This window comes from Heterodontus francisci, chromosome 7, assembly GCF_036365525.1.
Source record: "Heterodontus francisci isolate sHetFra1 chromosome 7, sHetFra1.hap1, whole genome shotgun sequence".
Classification (NCBI taxonomy): Eukaryota; Metazoa; Chordata; class Chondrichthyes; order Heterodontiformes; family Heterodontidae; genus Heterodontus; species Heterodontus francisci.
The window spans coordinates 73,817,197-73,841,183 of NC_090377.1; the positions used below are offsets into that span (position 1 = coordinate 73,817,197).

Consider the following 23,987-nt stretch of genomic DNA (forward strand, 5'->3'; position numbering starts at 1 on the left):
TGCTAATAAAGACAAGTATCCCGTATGCCTTCTTAACCACTTTATCTACCTGTCCAGCCAGCTTCAGGGATCTGTGGACATGCATTCCAAGACCCCTCTGTTCCTCTACACTTCTCAGTATCCTACCATTTATTGTGTACGCCCTTGCCTTGTTAGCCTTCCCCAGATGCATTGCTCACACTTTTCCAGATTGAACTCCATTTGCCACTGTTCCACCCACCTGAGTATTCCATTGATATCTTCCTGCAGTCTACAGCTTTTTACTGCATTATAAACCACACGGCCAATTTTTGTAACTTCTGCAAACTTCTTGAATGTTGCGGGTACGATTAAGTCCAAATCATTGATATATACCATAAAAAGCAAGGGACCTGGAACAGAGCCTTGTGGAACCCCACTGGAAACAACCTTCCACTCTCAAAAACACCCGTCAACCATTACCCTTTGCTTCATGCCTCTGAGCCAATTTTGAATCCAACTTGCCACTTTGCCTTGGACCCAATGGGCTTTTACTTTTGTGAGCAGTCTGTTATGTAGGACCTTATCAAAAAGTCTTGCTAAAACCCTTTAGACTGCAATAAATGAAGATATATCCTGTCCCTCAGAATTTTTTCCAATAACTTTCCCACCACCAAGGATAGGCTGACTGGCCTGTAATTACTCACTCTATCCCTTTCTCCCTTTTTAAACAATGGTACAATGTTTGCTGTCCTCTAGTCTTCTGGCAGCACACATGTAGCTAGAGAGGATTGAAAAATTATGTTCAGAGCCTGTGCTATTTCTTCTCTTGCTTCCCTTTACAGCCTAGGATATGTTTCATCCTGGCCTAGGGATGTATCCACTTTCAAAGATGTCAAACACTTTAATACTACTTCTCTCACTATGTTAGTTACATCTAATATTTCAGACTCCTCCTCCCTGATTGCAATGTCTGTATCGTCCCCCTCTTTCGTGAAAACAGGCACAACATGTTCATTAAGAACGATACCAACATCCTCCGCCTCCACACACCAGTTACTCTTATGGTCCCTAATAGACCCTACTCTTTCTTTAGTTATCCTCTTGCTCTTTATTTATATAAAAAAAACTTTGGGTTTTTCTTGATTATATTTCTGAATATTTTATTATGCCGTGTCTCTGCTTTCCCAATTTCCCTTTAATTTTACCCCTATACTTTCAGTACTCCTCCAGGTTTTCTGCAGTATTGAACCCTCAGTATCTGTCATCGGCTTCCCTTTTTTTTCTTTATCCTCTCCTTTTAAGCCCCTTGACATCCAGGGGACCCTGGATTTGTTAGTCCCACCCTTTTTTATTTAAGGGAACATATTTGCTCTGAACCTTCACCTATCTCTTCCTTGAATACAAAAAAGATTCACGAGAATGGTTCCAAGGATGAAGAACTTCAGTTATGAAGATAGAATGGAGAAGTTGGGACTGTTTTCCTTGGAGAAGAGAAGGCTGAGAGGTGATTTGATAGAGGTATTCAAAATCATGAGGGGTCTGGACAGAGCAGATAGAGAGAAACTGTTCCCGCTCGTGAAAGGATCAAGAACGTGAGGGCACAGATTGAAAGTATTTGGTAAGGGAAGCAAAAGTGACATGATGAAAAACTTTCACGCAGTGAGTGGTTAGGGTCTGGAATGCGCTGCTTGAGAACCTGGTAGAGGCAGGTTCAACTGAAGCATTCAAAAGGGAATTAGACTGTTATGAAAAGGAAGAATGTGCAGGGTTACAGGGAGAAGGCAGGGAAATGGAACTGAGTGAATTGCTCTTTCGTAAAGGCAGTGCAGACACGATGGGCCGAATGGCCTCATTCTGCACTGTAATAGTTCTGTGATTCTGAATGCCTCCCATTGATCTGGCACTGAGTTACCTTCAAGGTACTGTTTCTAGACCACTTTAGCTAAATCACATCTCTGCTTAGTAAAATGAGCTTTTCCCAAATTGAGAACTTTTATTTCTGGTCACTCTTTGTCCTTTTCCATAACTACCCTAAAACTAACTGAATTATGATCACTTCCACCGAAGTGCTCCTCAACTGATACCTCTTCCACCTGGCCAGCTTCATTCCCTAAATTAGGTCCAGAACCACCCGCTGTCTCGTTGGGCTTGCTCTTATACTAGTTAAAAAATTTCTCCTGAATGCATTTTAAGAATTCTGTTCCCTCTGTGCCTTTCACACTCATTCTATCCCAGTTAATATTAGCTAGTTAAAATCCCCCGCTATTACTGCCCTATTGTTTTCGCACTTCTCAGAGATTTGCCGACATATTTGCTCTTCTTTCTCCCTCTGACTATTTTTTGGGGGGTCTATAGTGGAGTGATTGCCCCTTTTTTGTTCTTCACGTCACCCATATGGCTTCATTTGATGCTCCTTCTACCATATCACCCTCCTCACAGATATAATTGTTTATTTAGTCAATATTGCGAGCCCTGTAACTAGAAATGTTAAGCTGCCATTCCTGCCCTCCTTTCAGCCATGTCTCAATAATAGGTATAATATGATATTTTCAGTGTCAATCTGTGCTCTCAGCTCATCTGCCTTATTTCCTAGACTTCTTGTATTGAAGTATGTACCATTTAAACACTGCCAAACTCCTTTGTCTATTTTCTTGCCTTTGTTGTCCTCTGCCTTCCAAAAACGCTTACTAATTTTCTGCCTTCTATTTCAAACTTTTCTTCTCTCCCCTCTGAATCTACTCTCAGGTTTCCATCCCCCTGCCATACTACTTTAAACACTCTTCAACAGCACTAGCAAAAACCCCTGTGAGGATATAGGTCACTGGTCCTGTTGAGGTGCAACCCATTCGGCTTGTACAGGTTTCCCAGAAGTGGTCCAAATTCCTCAGGAATCTAAAGCCTTCCCTCTTGCACCATCTCTCCATCCACATATATTCATAAGCTCTATCTTCCTATTTCTGTCCTCACTAGCACGTGACATTGGGAGTAATCCAGAGATTACTACCTTCGAGATCCTGCTTTTAAATCTCTCACCTAGCTCCATAAACTCTGCCTTCAGGACCTCATTCCTTCTTTCTGCCTTTGTCATTGGTGCCGACATGGACCATGATTTCTGGCTGTTCACCCTCCCCCCTCAGAATGCCCTGCAACCGCTCAGTAATATCCTTGACCTTGGCACAAGGGAGGCAACAAATCATCCTGGAGTCACACCAGTGGCTGCAGAAGTGCCTGTCTGTTTTCCTCGCTATGGAATCCCCTACCACCATTGTTTTTCACTCTTCTTCCTCCCCCACTATGCAGCTGAGCCACTCATGATGCCATGGACTTGGCTCTGGCTGCACTCCCCAGAAGAACTATCACTCCCACTTTAGAACTGAATACTGGTTGGAGAGTGAGATGCACTCATGGGGTCCTGCCCTGCCTGCCTGGTCCTCCTTTTCCTTCTGGTGGTCACCCATTCCCTCTCTGCCTGCACATTTTTAAGCTGTGGGGTGACCACCTCCAGAAACATGTTATCCATGAAGCACTCAGTCTCGCGGATGCACTGTAGTGACTCCAGCCACTGCTCAAGCTCTGAAACCTAGAGCTCGAGCTGCTCCAGTTGGCAATACTTCCTGCACATGTGGTCATCCAGGACACAAGAAACATCCAGGATTTCCCACATGGCACAGGATGTGCATTCCATGGGGCTGAAGTGCCCTGCTACTTTATAGACTATTATCTAGAAACACTTATTGAAGTCAATGGGAATCTGAGGAAAACGCTTCACTGGTTGAAGTCATACCTAACACAAAGGAAGATGGTTGTGGTTGTTGGAGGCCAATCATCTCAGTCCCAGGACATCACTGCAAGAGATCCTCCGGGTAGTGTCCTAGGCCCAACCATCTTCAGCTGCTTCATCAATGACCTTCCCTCCATCATAACATCAGATGTGGAGATGTACGCTGATTGTACCATTCACAACTCCTCAAATACTGAAGCAGTCAGTGCCCGCATGCAACAAGACCTGGACAACATTCAGGCTTGGGCTAATAAGTGGCACAAATGTTACTTGCTGCTTAAGTGCCAGGTAATGACAATCTCCAGAAAGAGAGAATCTAACCATCTCCCCTTGACATTCACTGAGTCCTCTACTATCAACATCTTGGGGGTTACCATTGACCAGAAACTGAACTGAAGCAGCCACATAAGTACTGTGGCTACAAGAGCAGGTCAGAGGCTGGAAATTCTGTGGGGAGTGACCCACCTCCTGTCTCCTCAAAGCCCATCCACCGTCTACAAGGCACAAGTCAGGAGTATGATGGAATATTCTCCATTTGCCTGGATGAGTGCAGCTCCAACAACAGTCGGGAAGCTTGATACCGTCCAGGACAAAGCAGCCAGTTTGATTGGCACCCCATCCACCACCTTTAAACATTGACTCCCTCCACTACTGGTGCACAGTGACAGCAGTGTGTACCATCTGCAAGGCGCACTGCAGCAACTCACCACACCTCCTTCGACAGCACCTTCAAAACCCACAACTTCTTCCACATAGAAGGACAAGGCAGCAGATGCATGGAACACAACAATCTGCAAGTTCCCCTCCAAGCTACACACCATCCTGACTTGGAAATATATCGCCGTGCCGTGCCTTCCCTGTCGCTGGATCAAAATCCTGGAACTCTCTCCCAAACAGCGCTGTGGGTGCACCCACAGCAGTTGGACTGCAGCGGTTCAAGAAGGGGGCTCACCACCACTTTCTCGAGGGCAATTTAGGGATGGGCAACAAATGCTGGCCTTGCCAGCAATGCCCACATCCCATGAAATGACAAAGAAAACTTACCAGCTACTCACCAGATCTTGCTGTCTCTTGCTCCCTCACTCGGATTGTTCCTTGCTTTGTAAAAGATTAGAACACCACTTCCTCCCTCACTGCACCGATTCCCTCTCCAAATTCCCTGAGCTCAGTGTCGAGCTGGGAGTCCTGTCACTTACTTCATTTAATTTTTAGCACTCGAGGTTTCAACTGACAAAACCAAATCTGTGTATTTTATGATCTGAGAAAATTATATGTATGTTATGAAATCCAAAACTGTTAATAAGGGAATGAAGTGTGATTAAGTTGCTTTTAAACATTCTATATAATAACTGTAGAAATGAGTGTGTGATTCAATATCACAAATGCATAACAAATTCACAAGAACTAAATTTACCCACTACTTACTGAAATTGTCACTGTCTAAAAGGAGATGAAAAGTAAGGCCAAAGGCCCATGATGCTTCCTGGATTGACCAATTTGGGGTCACCGATGAGAAGCCCATCCTGCATGTCAGACAGTTGGACGTGGCAATTCCATGTGCATAATTCAGGTGAATCTGAATTTTAGGTGTTAAAGGTGTAGAATTTATATAATCCCTGACGTGAGACAGATTGAATGTTTTGGAAATGGACGTTTGCTCCATTTCCCAGTGAACAATGTGCTTGATTAGTTGATTCTAGTGCCCTCTTGTGGTGTGAGGTTCTATTTTATACAGAGCACTGCTTCTCACAAACCCCATTCTCAAAAATACCACTTCTTTGACTTTTTGTGTAGTTGTTAATAAAAGGCCTAACTCCTTAAATTCATTTTTATCATTCTTCTTTATAGCTCACATTCCCAAAGCTCACTTTGTCATTTTGATACTTCTTTTCTTTTGGGCCTCCTTATCTCGAGAGACAATGGATACGCGCCTGGAGGTGGTCAGTGGTTTGTGAAGCAGCGCCTGGAGTGGCTATAAAGGCCAATTCTGGAGTGACAGGCTCTTCCACAGGTGCTGCAGAGAAATTTGTTTGTTGGGGCTGTTGCACAGTTGGCTCTCCCCTTGCGCCTCTGTCTTTTTTCCTGCCAACTACTAAGTCTCTTCGACTCGCCACAATTTAGCCCTGTCTTTATGGCTGCCCGCCAGCTCTGGCGAATGCATTTTGATACTACACAGTCTTTATCTCAACTATTTTCTTCCAACATTCTTCATTTTCATGCTGTCCTTCTTCACCCTTGCTTTCAGTCAGGCAGGCAGTACATCAGCTGTCTCCTTTCTCAGCAATCACAAGGAATTTATTCTGAGGCAATCAGCTATAGCTGTAAAGCTTATGCTGGAGTCAAAGCACTATGGGCACAAGTTATGAGGGCAACTGAATTAATACTATTTTAAGTAGACCAGTAAGATAATACTGAGGATTTCCCACTGAATTTGCAATGAGTTCTTTTATGTTGTCTGATGCAACATAAATGAGATGTGTGGAGTTCAGTTGGTTGAAGGTCTCACACAGGTTTATTACAGCTAACTATTATTTACAGAACCTTACTCAGGGTGTTACAGTTGCAGAGTAACTCTGGCTCTGAGTCACATGACTGTGACCTGGTACTTGGCTCATTAACATACTAAGATCTTAAAGGGACATCGCTCTTAAAAGCGATCACACAACATCCCCTTTCTTTCCAAAGATAAGTATGCTAAAGTTAAAAGGTAAAAACATAAAATTGGATAACATCAAAATTATTTACAAAGGTATATAGATTATGAACTTTACAAGTGCAGAAGCTTAATAGTCCACATATCATTTCAGTGGTTTGACTCTCTTCCAGATCTGGTTAACCTTCTGGGGATGTCATCCTTGGCTGTTTTGGGTTTGTAGGCATGCTGTCACTGTGTTGGTTGTTGTCCTGTTGTTCCATCACATCCTCATCATCGGAGTGTGTTCTTTCGAGTCTGCTGTGCGTAATTGGGGTATTGCACACTTCTTTTAGTTGGCTATGGTTCCTTCTCAACACTGCTCCGTTAGGTGTTATAATCTCGTAGGACCTAGGCTCACTGCAAATTTTGAATACCTCTGAGTAACCATGTTCTCATTGTGGGGTGTATGACCCTAACCTTTTGACCTACGTGTAGCTGAGGTAGTTCCGCCCTGCATCTCGGCCATGCACCATCTTTATCGTCCCTGTTTTTTGAGCAGTGCCTCCCGCATCTTGGAGAATTTGGACAGATGGTGGCTTGGCAGAGTTGTCTGCATTTGTCTGCCAAACATGATCTCTGTTGGTGATGGTAAGCCCATATGCATATTTGTAGCTCTGAGGTGGAGCATGGCAACACGAAAATCTTGTTTCGTTGTCCTACACTTTAGGATAAGTGCTTTGACTGTGTGAACCATTTACTCGGCAAGACTGTTGGAGCTAGGGTAATGTGGTGAGGATGTCACATGGTTTACGCCCCGTTTGACACACACATCCCTGAAAGGTTTGCCCGTATGCTGTGGCCCATTGTCAGAAATAATTTCTTCAGATGCACCGCACAGACTGAATATGGCACTGAGTGTCTGCGACAACTGCGCTTGAAGTGTGTTTTACCTGTCTGACAATTGGAAATTTGGAGAAATAATCATTGATTAAGATAAAGTTGTCTCTATTAATGGAAAATAGGTCAGTGGTGATTTTGGACCAAGGGACTGATGGGATCTTGTGAGGGTGGAGAGGTTCTTTGCATTGTTGTGGCTGGTGGCTCTGGCATGCCTCACACATCCTCACTAACCTTTTGATGTCATTATTGATCCCTGGCCAATAAACAGTGTCTTGTCAGTTGTCTTGTTTTCTCTATGCCCACATAGCCTTGGTGATGTTGTGACAAGATATCTTGTCGGAGGGCTTTGGGCACAATCACTTGTTTTTCCTTGAAGGTGATGCCTGTCTATATAAGGCCAAAAGCACCTGAGGGTTTCTGGCACCACTTTTACCATATCAGGCCAACATTCTATGATGACTCTCTACAGTGCCTTCAGTTGTGGGTCATTGGCTGTTTCTGATTGTAGTTGGTCACATTTGTGCTGACCAAAATGCAATAAATCGATTTTGAGCACATCTTTCACTTCAATGTCCATGCTGTCCACTTGTAGATCCAGTGGAACTTCTTCAGTCTTGCTCAGGTTTGGCAATCTGTTCAGCGTATCTGAGGTTAGCATTTTGGTACCTGGTTTGTAGCAGATGTTGAAGCAGTACCCCTGTAATTTCACTAAAAGTCGCTGTGGTCAAGGTGATGCGCTTGTCAATGGTTTGCGCCAGATCATTTCCAGTGGTTTGTGGTCAGTTTCCACTGTGAACTGCGTACCAAACAGTGATCCCAAACACCAGAACAAGTGTTTCATGCTCAATGTTTGAGTAATTGGACTGTGCTGAGGATAAACTTTTGGACCCAAATGCAATTGGTTTGCCATCCTACAGGATACACGCTCCTAGACCTTTCTGTGAGGAGTCGACTTCCAGGATTGTCATCTTCGTTGGGTCGTAGTACTGCAGGGTACAGGTTTCTGCTAACAGAGCTTGTTTGAGAGACTCAAACAAATGCTGATGGTCCTCCTGCCATATAAATGGTACGTCTTTCTTTAAGGGCTCTCTGTGATACTTTGTCAGAAAAATTTGAAATATATGGTGCCAAAAAGTTGAAAAATCTAAGACATCTCTGGAGGCCCTCCTTGTCTTGTGGGGTAGGTATATGCCTTACATCTTCGACTTTGCCTGGGTCAGGATGGATTCCGTGAGCTGAATAAATAGAGGCAAAGAAATTGATCTGACTCTCATTCACCTGGCACTTCTTGCTGTTAAAAACGAGCCCTTCACGATGAGCTACTGTCATCAGTGAACGGAGATTTCAATCATGTTCTTTGGTTTTGCCCATTACCACAATGTCGTTGGCAATGCATTTGCAGCCAGGCATGTTTTCTATAATTCCGTCCATGTACTGCTGAAACAGATCTTGACTGACAGACAAGCCGAAGGGTGGTCTCTAGAAGCAGTATCTTCTAAATGGTGTCCTGTAGGTGGTGACGTCTTGAGATTCCTTAGTTAGGTGTATTGACCAATATCCATATTTAGCATCCAATTTGGAGAATTTGGCTCCTGTGAACTTGGGATTCAATTCCTCTAATTTCCGAATCTTGTGTGGGCATCTCTTTAGGGAGCGGTTTAGACGCCTCAAATCTAGGCATACCCTGATTGCTCCATCCTTCTTCAGTACGCACGTGATTGAGCTGCACCAGTCTGGGTGATGATGCACACGACAGATGATGCCATTGCATTCCATGTCCTGTAACTTGAATTAAGTTTTCTTGTATGTGCATGCTGCACTTTCTGGGGGGCGGGGTTTGACTGACAGAATTGCATCCTCTGAGGTACAGTAACGCATCGCCCTTGAAATCTCCTATGGCATAAAACCTGTCTGTACATCTGTTGTCGGTCATGGACTGTCTCAATGTAGGTACTCTTGGTCTTTTCTGCTGTAATGGATACCTAGGTGACCTCGTGGATGGTCACGATGTTGAGGTCCTTACACGCTGGTAATCCTGCCACTGCTGCTCCGCTTGTGTCTACAAGATAGAATGTTTGTGGTTTCTGTGCCAACTTGCCATAGCTGCATGGCATTGATTGTACGCCACTGCAAGGGATAGGTGAACCATTATATGCAGTTAACTTTGCATTTGTTGGTTGTATCTTTGATTTCCAACGACTCCGGTACATATTCTTCTGGATATAGACTGGTAGGATACTTGAACTAGCGCCAGTGTCAATCTTAACCCTGAGTGTATGTCTGCCAGCTTTCTTTGGGCACACGATGTTAATAGTGGCAAAAGCTTCCAGTTGTTTGACATCATCAATGTAATATGTAAGGTTCACAATGTGGAACACCTGTTCATCTTCTGGCTGAGAATTACTCCTTGTTGAGTCTTTTCTCAGGTCTGTTTCACTGTAGACTTTGTGTATTGGTTTGCATTCACGCAGGTCTCTGGCGCTGTCCTTGCTGCTGTTGCCCTGTTGTTGCACCAGTCTTCTGTTTGTCTGTATCCTACTGCAGCTACTGGCCATGTCTTTGAAGCCAGATTTCTTGCAAAGATGGGCCCTATGTCTTTTTGCACCACATGCCTTGCACAGGTCATGAAATGCAGGCCAATTTCACTGAGTGGGACAGACTACACTTACTTCACAGCTTGTTTGCTCTTTTCGACCTGGTTATTGTGCCGATACTGTTGGCTGCATCCAGTACTTGCAGGTGCTGTTGTCCAGCTACAATGGCTCGTATTTCATGCCATCTTCCAGCAGCGCATCGCTCTCGCTCTCTTGCGCCCGCTCTCTCGCTCTCTCTCTCTTTCCCCAAGAAATCTTTCTGAAACACTTCAATGGGTGTGGAGACAATCACCAACTCCATTATTCGGTCTGACCTCTGTTTCTGAGAAATTGCATTCATTACCCTTACTACGGCATCTACTGACAAACTAGTCTTTTGATTCCTGTGGTTGTTGCCTGTAGGCAGGCAGTGAATTCTAAAATTCACTCATAACCGGAGCTGGTCTTCTAGCACTTTCCATTATCTTTGCAGAATCTTTCTGGTCCTCTTCAGATAAACCAGAGGTGCTGATTCTGTGTAACTCCTCATTTCCAACTGCTATTAGTATTTTTAAAGCCTGTTTTTCTGGTTCTACTATTACTTGGTCTGTGAAGAAGGACAGTATTCTTTGTTTGAACAGTTGGTACTCAGAATATCCAAGGCCTTCCAGTTCATGCTGGGAAATTTGGCATCCATATTTCTGTTCTTTTGCTTTTAAAACTTGCTTCAAGACTTGTTCTATGGTTCTGCACTTTTTCCCCTTTAAGAGACTGTTTGTTTATTTATAATAGCTGCTTTGACAGGAGCAAGTGTTTGCTAGTGCTGTGTGTTTATCTTGCTTCCAACACTTATGCTTGTTTTGTTTACACAGCTGTTCAATAGGCAGTTCAGTTTTTTTTATGTTCTTCACACTCATGGTTTTAATAGTTTTTTTTAACCATGGCTTCATGAATGGAAGTTCTTATTCACGCTTGAGTAGTTTAATGTTATTTTTAAACTTTGGCTGCATGAATGAAGTATCCGCAGTGATCTGGGTTTTCCTACCTTTTTTCTAACCGATTCCTCCTGTAATGGCGCCAACCTCGATCAGCTCGGGAAAGGTGGCTGGTCTTCCCCGTTTTTTTTCTACACTGACTTCAAAGCTTTTTAAAGCAGTATCCCTCGCCCGTCAGCACAATGACTCATCTGATTTACTTGCAGCTTGTTGTTCTGTGCTCTGTCTTCTACAGCTTGAGCTAAGTTCTTTTTTACTGTTTGAGCCAGTATTTTTCTTGAACTTTTTCTCTACTGGCTGTAGGAAAGGTCATTTTCAGAGCTGTTTTAACTGTGGTCTTCACCTCAGACTCTTATCTCACCACAGCTGGCACCATGTAATGAGTTCTTTGATGTTGGCTGATGCAACATAAATGAGATGCATGGAGTCCAGTTGGTTTAAGATCTCACAGGTTTATTATAGCTAACTATTATATACAGTACAGCAAACTATTTATAGAACCTTACTCTGGGTGTTATAGTTGCAGGGTGACACTGGCTCCGAGTCACGTGACTGTGTCCTGGTATTTGGTTCATTGGTGTACTAATATCCTAAAGAGCCATCACTCTTAAAGGCGATCACACAACAGAATTCACCTTCTTAAAGTTGTTACGACCAGGTGAGAAAGGTGTCTAGGGGTCTTTCTCAGCCTTCACCTGGTCTTATTGTAACAGGATTTAATTTTTAAACAGTGTTTTGAGCTCCCCCTTGGTGAATCCTTGTTCACCATTTTTTAACTATAAGGCAAAGAAACCAGCACACCAGGTTTTCTCCGGTTTAAAGAAGAAAAGTGAGATTTTATTAAACTTAAAATTAAACTCTAATTCAGTTAACGCCTACGACTACACACCACGCCCCATGCTAGCTTGCATACGTGATACGCACATGCAAATAGAGGCAGAAGAAAAAATATTGGAGAAGTTTGAGGCAATCCATGAAGGGGGTTTGTTACTGTGCTTCAAGCTAGCTGTAGAGTCCCTGATTGTAGGTAGTCTTCCTTTTCATTGGGGCCCAGTATTCTTCTTAAACCTTGTTCACTGTAGGAGACTTTTCTCTCTTGCGGTTCATGTGTCTTCAATGGGTCTTCAGTTCCGTGAGAAAGATGAGATAAGGCAGGAGAGAGGTCTTTGCAGTCCAGGAGCAAACTGATTTCTGTCTCAATTCAAAACTCTGTGGCAAGTTCAAATTCGCAATCAAATGGACACAATCCATCAGAATCAGCATGGTTTTATGAAGGGTAAATTGTGTTTGACTAATTTGCTACAGTTCTTCAAAGATGTAACAAGTAAAGTGAATAATGGGGATCCTGTAGATGTAGTATAACTGGACTTCCAGAAGGCATTTGATAAGGTGCCGCACAAAATGTTAACACACAAGGTAAGACCACATGGGGTTAGGGGCAATGTATTAGCTTGGATAGAGGGTTGGCTAACCAACAGAAAACAGAGGCAGGATAAATGGGTCCTTTTCTGGTTGGCAAGATGTAACTAGTGGGGTGCCACAGGGTCTAGTCCTCGAGCCCCAACTATTTACAATCTACATTAATGACTTGGATGCAGAGATAGAAGGTACTATAGCCAAATTTTGCAGATGATGCTAAAATAGGTGGGATAGTAAGTTGCAATCAAGAAATAAGAAATTTACAAATGGATATGGATAGGTTAGGTGAATGGGCCAAAATTTGGCAGATGGAGTTTAATGTGGATAAGTTGAGGTTATCCATTTTGGTCGGAAGAAAAGAAAGGCAAATTATTATCTAAATGGAGAGAAACTTCAGAGTGCTTCGGTGCAGAGGGATCTGGGTGTCCTTGTGTATGAATCACAGAAAATTAGTATGCAGGTGCAGCAGGTAATAAGGAAGGCAAATGGAATTTGGCATTTATTGCTAAAGGAATAGAGTATAAAAGTGGGGACGTGTTGCTGCAACTGTACAAGACATTAGTGAGACCGCACCTGGAGTATTGCATCCCATTTTGGACCCCTTATTTGAGGAGGGATGTAGTTGCATTGGAGGCAGTTCAGAGGAGGTTCACTAGATTGATTTCAGAGATGAGGGGTTTGTCTTATGAAGAGAGATTAAGCAGTTTAGGCCTTTACTGTCTAGAGTTTAGAAGAATGAGAGGAGATCTAATTGAGGTATATCGGATGATTAAGGGGATTGACAAAGTAGACGTAGAGAGGATGTTCTCTCTGGTGGAGCAATTTAGAATGAGAGGTCATAGTTTTATGATAATTGGTAGCAGATTTAAAACAGAGATGAGGAGAAATTACTTCTCTCAAAGGGTCGTGAGTTTGTGGAATTCACTACCCCAGAGTGCGGTGGATGCCGGGACATTGATTAAATTTAAGGAGGAGACAGACAGATTTTTAATTAGTAATGGGTTGAAGGGTTATGGAGAATGGGCAGGAAAGTGGTGTTGAGTCCGAGATGAGATCAGCCATGATCGTATTGAATGGCGGCGCAGACTCCAGGGGCTGAATTGCCTACTCCTGCTCCTAGTTCTGATCTTATGTTCCTGCAACAGCCAGTTAGTCATGTGACTAAACTGCTCTGACCATTGGGGAAGCAGGGACTGGTTCCTTTTTTCCAACACTGTCTGCTAGTAGGCAAAAAATGTCTTTCCAGCCAGTGACTCAGCAACTCCTTGTAATAGGCCTTCTTTTCTTCCCAGCAACAATTTTAAAATTTAATGTCCATGTGGCGAATTATATGTGCCTCATTCTTGGCAGGTGGGGGCCTGCATGACAAAATATACCACCTACTAAATAGCTTATACTCTGAGGCTACAAATACAAGAATATTCTCCCACTATAGTTTGATAAGATAATCTAATCTGTTTCTGAGTAAATAATGACAGCTGAAATTTTTCTCAAAGCATTTTCAGTGATCTGTGGGGAAAAACTACATTCTGACTGACCGCTCAAGACAAAGCCCCTAATCAAAATATATTGTTCTGATTGCAGTGGGAGAAACGCACTGTCAATTCAGTCCCGTCCCTCCACAGATCGCCCAACATATCACTTTAAACTTTCCAAATTAAAGGCAACCAAAGCCAAATTGAACCATCTATTAACCCCCGAATGAGGCGACAAAACCAGGTGTCTTTAGATCAACAATTTAACAGTTTATTAGAAAAACTAAACTCTTAAACACCACTAAGATTAAAAACAACAGTTAAAATAGAAAAATTAGTATACTTGTAGATTTACACTTCCCGATAAACAGTCCTCTGATGAAAGCCCACTCACAGTCTTCCAGGGTCTGATGAGGGAAGAAAAAATGTCCAACATCCGAAACTTTAACTCCTCTTTATCCAGTGATGACCTCAGCCGATCAACAATTTGCAAACACTTTTCAATGAATCAATTTGGCTTTAGAATTTTTTTGAGGAGTGAAAAAGTGATCAGTCTAAAATTCACCTTCCTTCAATTTAAATCAACAAAGATCTCTGTTCAGTTCATGCTGCCCCAGCTGTGTCTGTGTCTGTCTGAACAGTCTGTCTCCACTAAAAGCCAGTTCAAAATTTAATTGCAACATTGTATAATTGATTCTCAGTCTGAGTGCTGTGTCCAAGGCAACCAAAATGCGCTTTGGCTCACAGTCCCTGGAGCTTGTTGCCTTAAACCTGTACTGATCGTTTGTTGACTTAAAGACTTACCGCATACTTCCCGAAAAAAAAACAGCAGGGTCATAACGCCTGTAATTATACAAGTGACCGGATTCAGTTGACTCTGCAGCAAAAGTCTGACCAAAATATCAGGAAGTAAGGTTTGTAGATAGGAAGTGCAAACAGAAGTATGATTTTTGATGTAACTTGTTGATCTCCCATGTGCACATGGTAGGTAAGAGAATATGACTACCTCTGCTGTGTTGCTGTCTGTCTGTGTCTGTCTGTCTGTCTCTCTCGCTCTCAACCTCTTTGGCTTCTTTTCTACTTTGCCTTCCTTTTCAGGTAAATGATGTGGTGGGAAAAGGAGCCACCAATGGCTGCCAACTGCTTTTGATAGGGGAGGGAAGGTGTTGTGGGAAATATTAGCTGTGCTCGGCTTCTATCCCTTGAAATCAATGGAACGAAAGCTTGGCAGGTTCCACAACCGGTGAGCAATCGCTCCAATACCGAGTTAAATGTTACCACCGATATGTTCACCATGTTAGCTCGTAGAAAATGAAATTTTCTAGAACCAAATGCTCAAACACTGATTTTTTTTTTTTCTCTTTCCAAACTAAAATTAACTGCTAAGATCATTTATTTTTTTCATACACGATCCAGGATTTCCCACTATTGAGTTCTCCTAATAGGATTTTCCATCCATTCATTTTAATGAGTGGAAAATTGCAGGCTGGGAGCACAGAATCAGAATTTACTTGTCATATCTTTATACATTTAAAAATCTTGTGAAGAAGGTAACATGTTAACTGTGTCCATTGTGCACAAAGCTGTTCTACTTAGTGCAAATAACCATGTGACAAAGCTACAAATAGCCATATCACTTCCTGACCCGACTCACTATTTGCCCCTGAAAATGACATTTGTTTAACATATTAAACGTATACAAAATACAACAATTAAAAAGAAAAACTAAGCATGCTAATTAGGTGACAATGCCACCTCCCATACCAGTGCTTCCTTTTGTCTTCCTTTTTCCTAAACTGAGAATTCCCCTCCACTGTGGTTGACACAGCCTTCAACCTTTCCCATCTCATTCCCCATACTTCTGTCCTCATTCCAGAACCACAACAGGGTTCCCTTTGTCCTCCCCTTCTATTCTGCCATTTCTGCCACCTGCAGCACGATGCCATCAACAAACGCATCTTCTCCTTTCAGCATTCCGAAGCGACTGTTGCCTCCATGACCGCTTAGTCCATTCCCTTTCCCATGGTGCCTTTCCATGAAAGCACCTGCCCTTTTACCTCCTCCCTTCCTACCATCCAGGATCCCAAATATTCTTTCCAGGTGAAACAGTAATTTACTTACACTTCTTTCAAATTATTATAATGTTTTTGCTGCTCGCAATGTGATCTCTACATTGAGAAGATGAAATGCAAATTGGGTGATTGCTTTGCTGAACACCTCTGTTCAGTCCACAATCATGACCCTGAGCTTCCAGTCACTTGCAATTTTATATCACCATCCCACTCCCACTTTGACCTCTCTGTTCTTGGCCTGCTACACCATTCCAATGAGGCAAACGGAAGCTCGAGGAACAGTACTTCATTTTTCGAATGGGCACTTTACAACCGTCTGGACTCAACAATATCAAGTTCCACAATTTCAGATTGTAAGCACTGGTCCCATTTTTTTTTTTCAGACTGCAAGTACTGGTAATGACTCTGCTGTTGCCATTTACAGCTCTTCTAAACCCATCTTTTGTTTCTTTATCTGTCCTATTACTATCCCCTTTTTTTTGCCTTGCACCATCATCCCTTTTGAACTAAATCACTCCTGCCCTCTGCGCTTTTGCAGACCTTTTCTTTTTGTTCTTTCCTCCCATTTACCACCTCTTTCCTTCCACCGCCCCCCCCCCCCCCCCACCCCACCCCTCCCTGCTTCTGTACTTGCATAAAACTTTTTATATCTGACATTTTCTAGTTCTGACATAAGGTCACTGACCTGAAACATTAACTCTGTTTCGCTCTACACAGATGCTGCCAGGCCTGCTGAGTATTTCCAGCATTTTCTGTTTATATTTCAGATTTCCAGCATACGCAGTCACCCATTATACCTTACCATATGAACTAAAGCAAAATACTGCGGATTGTGGAAATGCTGGAAAATACTTTTGCATACCTTCAGCAATTTTTGTTTCCACAGGCTTCCACTTTCTCAGCAGCCCTAATCTTGCCTCTGCTAAAATGCTGAGGAACTATTCTCCTTCACTACAGTGCTAAATCTTGCCCCTTTTATATGTTGCACATTTGCACTCCCTGCATGCAAGACTTTTCCACCTCCTACATTTTAGTCCCTCCAGCTATTTACCTTGGTTTCCTCTACATGTACAGAATTTCACAGCTATCCTCCCACTTGCGCTTCTACAGAGAGGATGTCTACTCCACTTCACAACAGTTTGACACATCTACATCTTCTCATCCAACCCCCTGTAACATTCTTCACTCCTGCACGTAGCTCATGCCCGCAGTGCAAATGTCCAGTGTATCTAATTGCTCAGACACTACTAACAGACAGGGCAATATTAAAAGATTACAAAGCTCTAAAACAGCATATGCAGTTAATATGAAAATAGCTACCATACTGTGTTAAGAGGTCTTTTATAACAATGAAGTGAAATGCTCTGTATTGAAGATTTACTCTTCTTGGTGTTTTTTCAGGAGTGCCTGAAAAGGAGAATATGAGCAGCTCTGCACTATGTTCTGTGTCAAAAAACAAGGTTTGTAATCACTTATTTACTGGCTGAACTGAAATCTTATTAGCTTCTTGATATACAAGTCAGCATCAGTTTTTTAAGTTCTTGATTAAATGTGAGTTTTAGAAGTATTGGCACAATTCATCAAGTGTAAATAGAGAAACTGCAGTTTGTGTGAAAGAACAATAAGTTCTCTGGAGATGCAGGGTTAAGGATATGATTTCATGCACGTAATGCGGAGGTTCTGGTATTTTTAAAATTCAAAGCCTCTAGCTGCTCATGCTTTCAATCTTAATTAAGGAACAAACAGAATAATGGAAAATAACAGCAAAAGAGAATGATACAAAAGGTTAATGGGCGATACTACTTGGCAGTGTTATGTGATTCGCAGATTACTCATAATACAATCTGTGAAAGATTTCTGCATTTATTGGACACAACTTGCCTTTTATTAACGTTGTTTTGAAATGCCTAACTATCTGGTGGTACTAGCAAATATTATAGACTATCCATCTGAATCTGTAATCGAATAAGTGCATCATCCAGATCCTGATTCATGCTTTTTAGACTGAGATTTGGTGTCAGATGAGACATTGATGATATTGAGGAATGCCGCGCAGGGAATCAATGCAGTTTGTGTAGCGCTGCTTGAAACAGCGCTATGCAAATGAATTTTCCCCATAATGGTAGGAAATAAAATAAATACTTACTTAGAAAGACATGGATTAATTAAGACAATTAATTAATGGACTTACAAAAGGAAACTTGCATCTGATAGATTTCATAAGAATTCTTTTGAGGGAATAATGATGTAATATTGGAAAAGAAATTCAGTAGATGCTATGTACATGGATTTTCAAAAAGCACTTAGAAGTTTTGTTGTAAAATTAAGTTGAATTGGTATTAACAGAAAAATGACAGCATAGATAGGAACTTGGCTAAAGGACAAGTGGAGAGCAGTTACAATCCCCACTGCTTACACCATCCTTGTTTATCCCAGACTGTGCCTATATCAGGTATTTGCCATTTCCATAGGCATCAGTTACAAAGGCTGGTTATTTTGGACCGTTCAAGCAGCTGTTTGGGGTCACCTTTTATCAGTTCCCGCCCACTGCTGTTTTCCCTGCAGCGCTGTTTTAATGGGCAGAATTTTCTGGACTTCGAAAATTTTCAGTTGTCGGGACCATTTGTCAGGTCCCAAGCCCATTCATAGCAGCAATGCGTCTTCCGGTTCAGTCTTTCCGAAAGCGGCCAATTAAGAAGCTGTCTCCGGCATCGTCATCCAGTTAGGGGTGGCGGGCAGCCTGAGGAGGCAGCTGGTCGATTCAGCATGCCCCACTGCAAGGGCAGAGACAGCCTTCACTCTGTCTGCAGAAAGAGTGCTGCTGAGGGCAATGCAGCAGGAGCAGGAGGGACACAGTGGAGGTGTGATCAGTCTGATGGGAGTGTCTGCCACTGTCACTCCCAGCACTATTGGAGATATCAGTCTCCAGGAGCAAATCGCGCAATGGCAAGCCTCTGCCAGCGAAAGACACCAGCCGTGCCATTTTTTTACTATTTTTTAAAGATCAGAAAGCCTTGAACTCTCCCACCACTCCGACCTCCCATTGTGCAGCCACCTCCTCTGAGTTACCAAGGTGCTGACATAGCGTGGGGCCATTGCGACAGTGGGTAAATTGCAATGTCGGTAGAAGTTTGCAGTTAATTGCCTATTTATCCACCTCCATTGGCTCCCTACTGCTGCCGAGCAAGTTGTTGACATCAGACTGAGCCCACCCCTGGAAAAGTGACCGGAGGCGGGAACAAGTCGACAAATTACTCGATGTATTTTCTCTTAAGTTTGCTCCCGCCTTCAAGGACCTGATAAAATCCCTCAACCCCCCCATGTCTTTGAATCACCCACTTATTAAACGTTATTTTCTGAAAGACATTCACTAAAGCAGTTTCAGTTCAGAAATTTTAAAATTGACAGGGCAGAGCAGTTTCATTTTTATTATTTAAAGTGATTCCACTGAATTAAGATGTGTTGTCTGTGCCATTTAAATACAAAGTGGCTTGGAGGTCCATTTAGAATATGGAAGCAGCAGCAACTCAATCTTTTCTGTTTAGGGCTTCTTACAGGATGTTATTAGAGATTGTGATGGATTTATGGTTCATTGCTTACAGCAGGTAAATCATATTAACATGAATGTGATCCTTTACATGTGGGGACAGCATCTAGTTGTTGTTCCAATGCATCTGGGGTTCTTGCCTTCACTACTCTGCCTGCAAGTTACTCACTGTCTCTGTGAAGCTGAACTTGTCAGTATCCGTTTAAAATAAACTTTTTAGAAGTTTGAATCCATGGATGGAATCTTCCCGGCCCTGCAGAGGTGGGTTTGAGGGTGGGACTGGGAGCACGTTCAGAGAGTCGTGCATCAGGTCAGATCCCTGACACGTTCCCACCTCCAAGCGATCTTGCTGGATGCGGGTGCACAGTGGCAGCAGCTACCTGTCCGGCAGCAGCAAGTAGCCAATTAGGGCTACTTGAGGGATTAACTGGGGGCAAAATGCTACCTGAACCAGTATCTTCCCAATGTTGGATGGGCCTCCTGCTGAGGCTGAAGGCAGACCTGGAGGCGGTCTCCTGGCAACAGGCCAGGAGCCATTGACAGCACCTTTTAAATCCATGCACCCTCCCTGTCACCCCCCCAAACCCCGACATCCCGGAGCTGTAAGGATCAGAGGGCTACAGCCGCGGCACAAGCAGTTCTGTGTAGGAGCCCTTCCACACTGATGGCCAGCCCTCTGTGACCATTCTTCATTTTTAAATTTCCATACGGCTTCAGAGAGCGCCTCCATCATGAGGCACCCTTGTTGTCTCCCACAAGGTTCAGCAGCACCCATTTCTCCCGCTGGGGCTCTGGCCATCAACATCTTTGGACCTTCTAATTGGGCCTCCGGCCTCGGGAACCTGCCTTAAGGACGGTGAACACGGAGGTGGCCTCTTAATTCGCTGCCTCCGGGAGATTGCACAGGTGGGCAGAACGCATATACCATTGGGATTGGGACCTGGAAATTGTCCCCACACCCGAGAATCTTCTAAGATTCTGCCCAGTATCCTACTCCCACAGTTTAAAATATGCTGGATTTACCTTCTCCATACCATTTTGCTATCTCGTATACTTCTATTAGATCACCTCTCATGCCTCTTTTTCTCAGGATGAAAAGCCTGAGTGTCTCTAGTCTGTCCTGGCACCAGAGGTATGCCTTGTTGGTGGTCTTTGTACTGCCTCCCACACGTGAATGACTGTGTCCCTTGTGCGCAGCTGTTTTTCCTGGAATCAGGAGAAGCACTTCTGCTACTCCAGGCACCAAAGCAATATTGTAGAGCCTGGAGAAGCAGCAGGGCTTCTCCTGGTTCCACAAAAAAACCTGTGACCCGTTGCCAGCCTTTGCTTAACCCCCAGTGCAGGAGCCGACTGTTTTCCCACTTTCCTACAACGGGGAAGTCAAAGAGTTCTAGATGCTAGTGACCTGCAGCCAGTTGAGGCCAAATCATTAAATATATTCAAGAAAGAGTTAGATATAGTTCTTGGGGCTAAAGGGATCAAGGGATATGGAGAGAAAGTGGGAACAGTGTACTGAGTTTGGATGATCAGCCACGATCGTATTGAATGGCAGTGCAGGCTCGAAGGGCTGAATGGCCTACTCCTCCTATTTTAGGGCGGCACAGTGGCGCAGTGGTTAGCTCCGCAGCCTCACAGCTCCAGCGACCCGGGTTCGATTCTGGGTACTGCCTGTGCGGAGTTTGCAAGTTCTCCCTGTGTCTGCGTGGGTTTTCGCCAGGTGCTCCGGTTTCCTCCCACATCCAAAGACTTGCAGGTTGATAGGTAAATTGGCCATTGTAAATTGCCCCCAGTATAGGTAGGTGATAGGGGAATTGAGGGAAGGTGGGGATGTGGGAGGAATATGGGATTAACGTAGGATTAGTATAAATGGGTGGTTGATGGTTGGCACAGACTCGGTGGGCCGAAGGGCCTGTTTTAGTGCTGTATCTCTAAAAATAAAAATAAATTTTTCTATATTTCTATGTTAAGTATATGTTTAAGAAGAAATAAACTAAAGCAGGCACTTAACTAGGGGACCCATCATTTATATGGTAAATGCAATAATGTTTTCAAATGGTGGGCGATGGCCTCCTGATTGAACCCCCGAGGGAATATGTCCAACGGATTTGGCAACCCTAGTTGGAGGATTCACTGATAGTATAAGAATGGGAATTTACCAATTACTTAAACACATGGGCTGTAAATTCAGGAGAACATAAACAAATTTGTCCTACACCCTACGTCATTTTGACAATTTCCAGTTTCCTGGCCCTAACTGCCCCCTCTTCACTATGGACGTCCAATCTCTCTACACCTCCATCCCCCACAAGGACAGTTTGAGGGCTCTCTGCTTCCTTGAACAGAGGCCCAACCAGTCCCCATCCACCCTCACACTCCTCCAGCTGGCTGAACTTGTTCTCACATTGAACAACTTCTCCTTCAACTCCACTCACTTCCTTCAAGTAAAAGGTGTTTTTATAGGTACCCGCATGGGTCCTAGTTATGCCTGTCTTTTTATGGGATATGTTGAACATTCCTTGTTCCAGTCCTACTCTGGCCCCCTCCTCCAAATCTTTTTCCGGGACATTGATGAATGTATCGGAAGGTGCTGTGGGAAGGGGACAAGATGTCAGGGGTAATGGAGGAGTGGACCAGGGTGTCACGGAGGGAATGATCCCTTCAGAATGCTGAGGGGAGGGGAAGATGTGTTTGGGGGTAGCGGCATCGTGCTGGAAATGGTGGAGGATGATCCTCTGGATGTGGAGGCTGGTGAGGTGTGCTCATTTCAACACTTCCACCGCCCCCTGCTCTCATTCTAACATTTCTGTCTTTTGGCCTGCTCCAGTGTTCCAGTGAACATCATTGCAAGCTCGAGGAGCAGCACCTGATCTTTCGATTAGGCACTCTACAGCCTTGCGGACTGAACATTGGGTTCAATAACTTCAGAGCATGACTGGCCTTTTTTTAATAATTTATTTTTTAAACCATGTGCCTGCTTTAATGTAGTCAGAGCTGCTCATTACTCCACTATTAACACTGTCTCTGAACTAATGCTTTGTCTTTCACCACAAGCATTAACACACGCTTTGCCTTTGTCCCAGGACAGCTTTGTTATTTAATCTCTCCTGCCCTATCAAATATAAGAACATAAGAACTAGGACCAGGTGTAGGCAATTCAGCCCCTCGAACCTACTCCGCCATTCAATGATCTCATCTCGGCCTCAACTCCACTTTCCTGCCCATTCTCCATAACCTTTCAACCCATTACTAATTAAAAATACGTCTGTCTCCTCAAATTTACTCAATGTCCTGGCATCTACCACACTCTGGGGTAGTGAATTCCACAGACTGATGACCCTTTGAGAGAAGTAATTTCTCCTCATCTCTGTTTTAAATCTGCTACCCCTTATCCTAAAACCATGACCTCTCGTTCTAGATTACCCCACAAGAGGAAACATCCTCTCTACGTCTACTTCGTCAATCCCCTTAATCATCTTGTATACCTCAATTATATCTCCTGTCACTCTTCTAAACTCTAGAGTGTAAAGGCCTAAACTGCTCAATCTCTCTTCATAAGACAAACCCCTCATGTCTGGAATCAATCTAGTGAACCTCTTCTGAACTGACTCCAATGCAACTACATCCCTCCTCAAGGGGACCAAAACTGTAAGCAATACTCCAGGTGCGGTTTCACCAATGCCGTGTACAGTTGCAGCAACACTTCCCTACTTTTACACTCTTTCTTTAGCAATAAATGCCAATAATTCCATTTGCCTTTCTTATTACCTGCTGCACCTGCATACTAGTTTTCTGCGATTCATGCACGAGGACACCCAGATCCCTCTGCACCGAAGCTCTCTGAAGTTTTTCGCCATTTAGATAATTTCGCCTTTCTATTCTTCCGACCAAAATGGATAGCCTCACACTTATCCACATTAAACTCCATCTGCCAAATTTTGGCCCATTCACCTAACCTATCCATATCCATTTGTAAATTTCTTATTTCTTTTTGCAACTTACTATCCCACATATTTTCGTGTCATCTGCAAATTTGGCTATAGTACCTTCTATCCCTGCATCCAAGTCATTAGTATAGATTATAAATAGCTGGGGCCCAAGGACCGAACCCTGTGACACCCCACTAGTTACATCGTGCCAACCAGAAAAGGACCCATTTATCCCGACTCTCTGTTTTCTGTTGGTTAGCCAATCCTCTGTCCAAGATAATAAATTGCCCCTAACACCATGTGATCTTACCTTGTGTATTAACCTTCTGTGCGTCACCTTATCAAATGCCTTCTGGAAGTGCAAACAGCTTCCCCTTTGTTCTCTGCCACACTCCCCTCCCCTTCACTTACTTAAAACCCAATTCTTTTCTAACCTCTGCCAGTTCTGATGAAAGGTCACTGGCCTGAAATGTTAACTTTGCTTCTCTCTCTCTACAGATGCTGCTAGACCTGCTGAGTATTTCCAACACTTTTTGTTTCAGATTTCCAGCATCTGCAGTATTTTATTTTTATTATAAACAAATTCGTAGTTTGGGCAGAAATATGTGTTATGATCCTGTAGTTCTTTTTCAGTAGTAATATAGGTCAGGGTAAATTTTTATCTGGAGAAACGTGAATTGGAATAAATATAAACTAAATGATG

The 23,987-nt window shown here is 43.3% G+C and overlaps 1 protein-coding gene across 4 annotated transcripts in view; it reads left to right on the forward strand.

The window, feature by feature from the left end:
- The window catches only part of rapgef4a (Rap guanine nucleotide exchange factor 4a), a 420,421-nt gene that overhangs the window by 220,668 nt on the left and 175,766 nt on the right, over nt 1-23,987 (forward strand). For all 4 annotated transcript variants that reach the window (XM_068035423.1, XM_068035424.1, XM_068035427.1 and 1 more), the window contains one exon: nt 17,213-17,271. In XM_068035423.1, the coding sequence (XP_067891524.1) occupies nt 17,213-17,271 (59 nt within the window). The remainder of the gene's footprint in view (nt 1-17,212; nt 17,272-23,987) is intronic.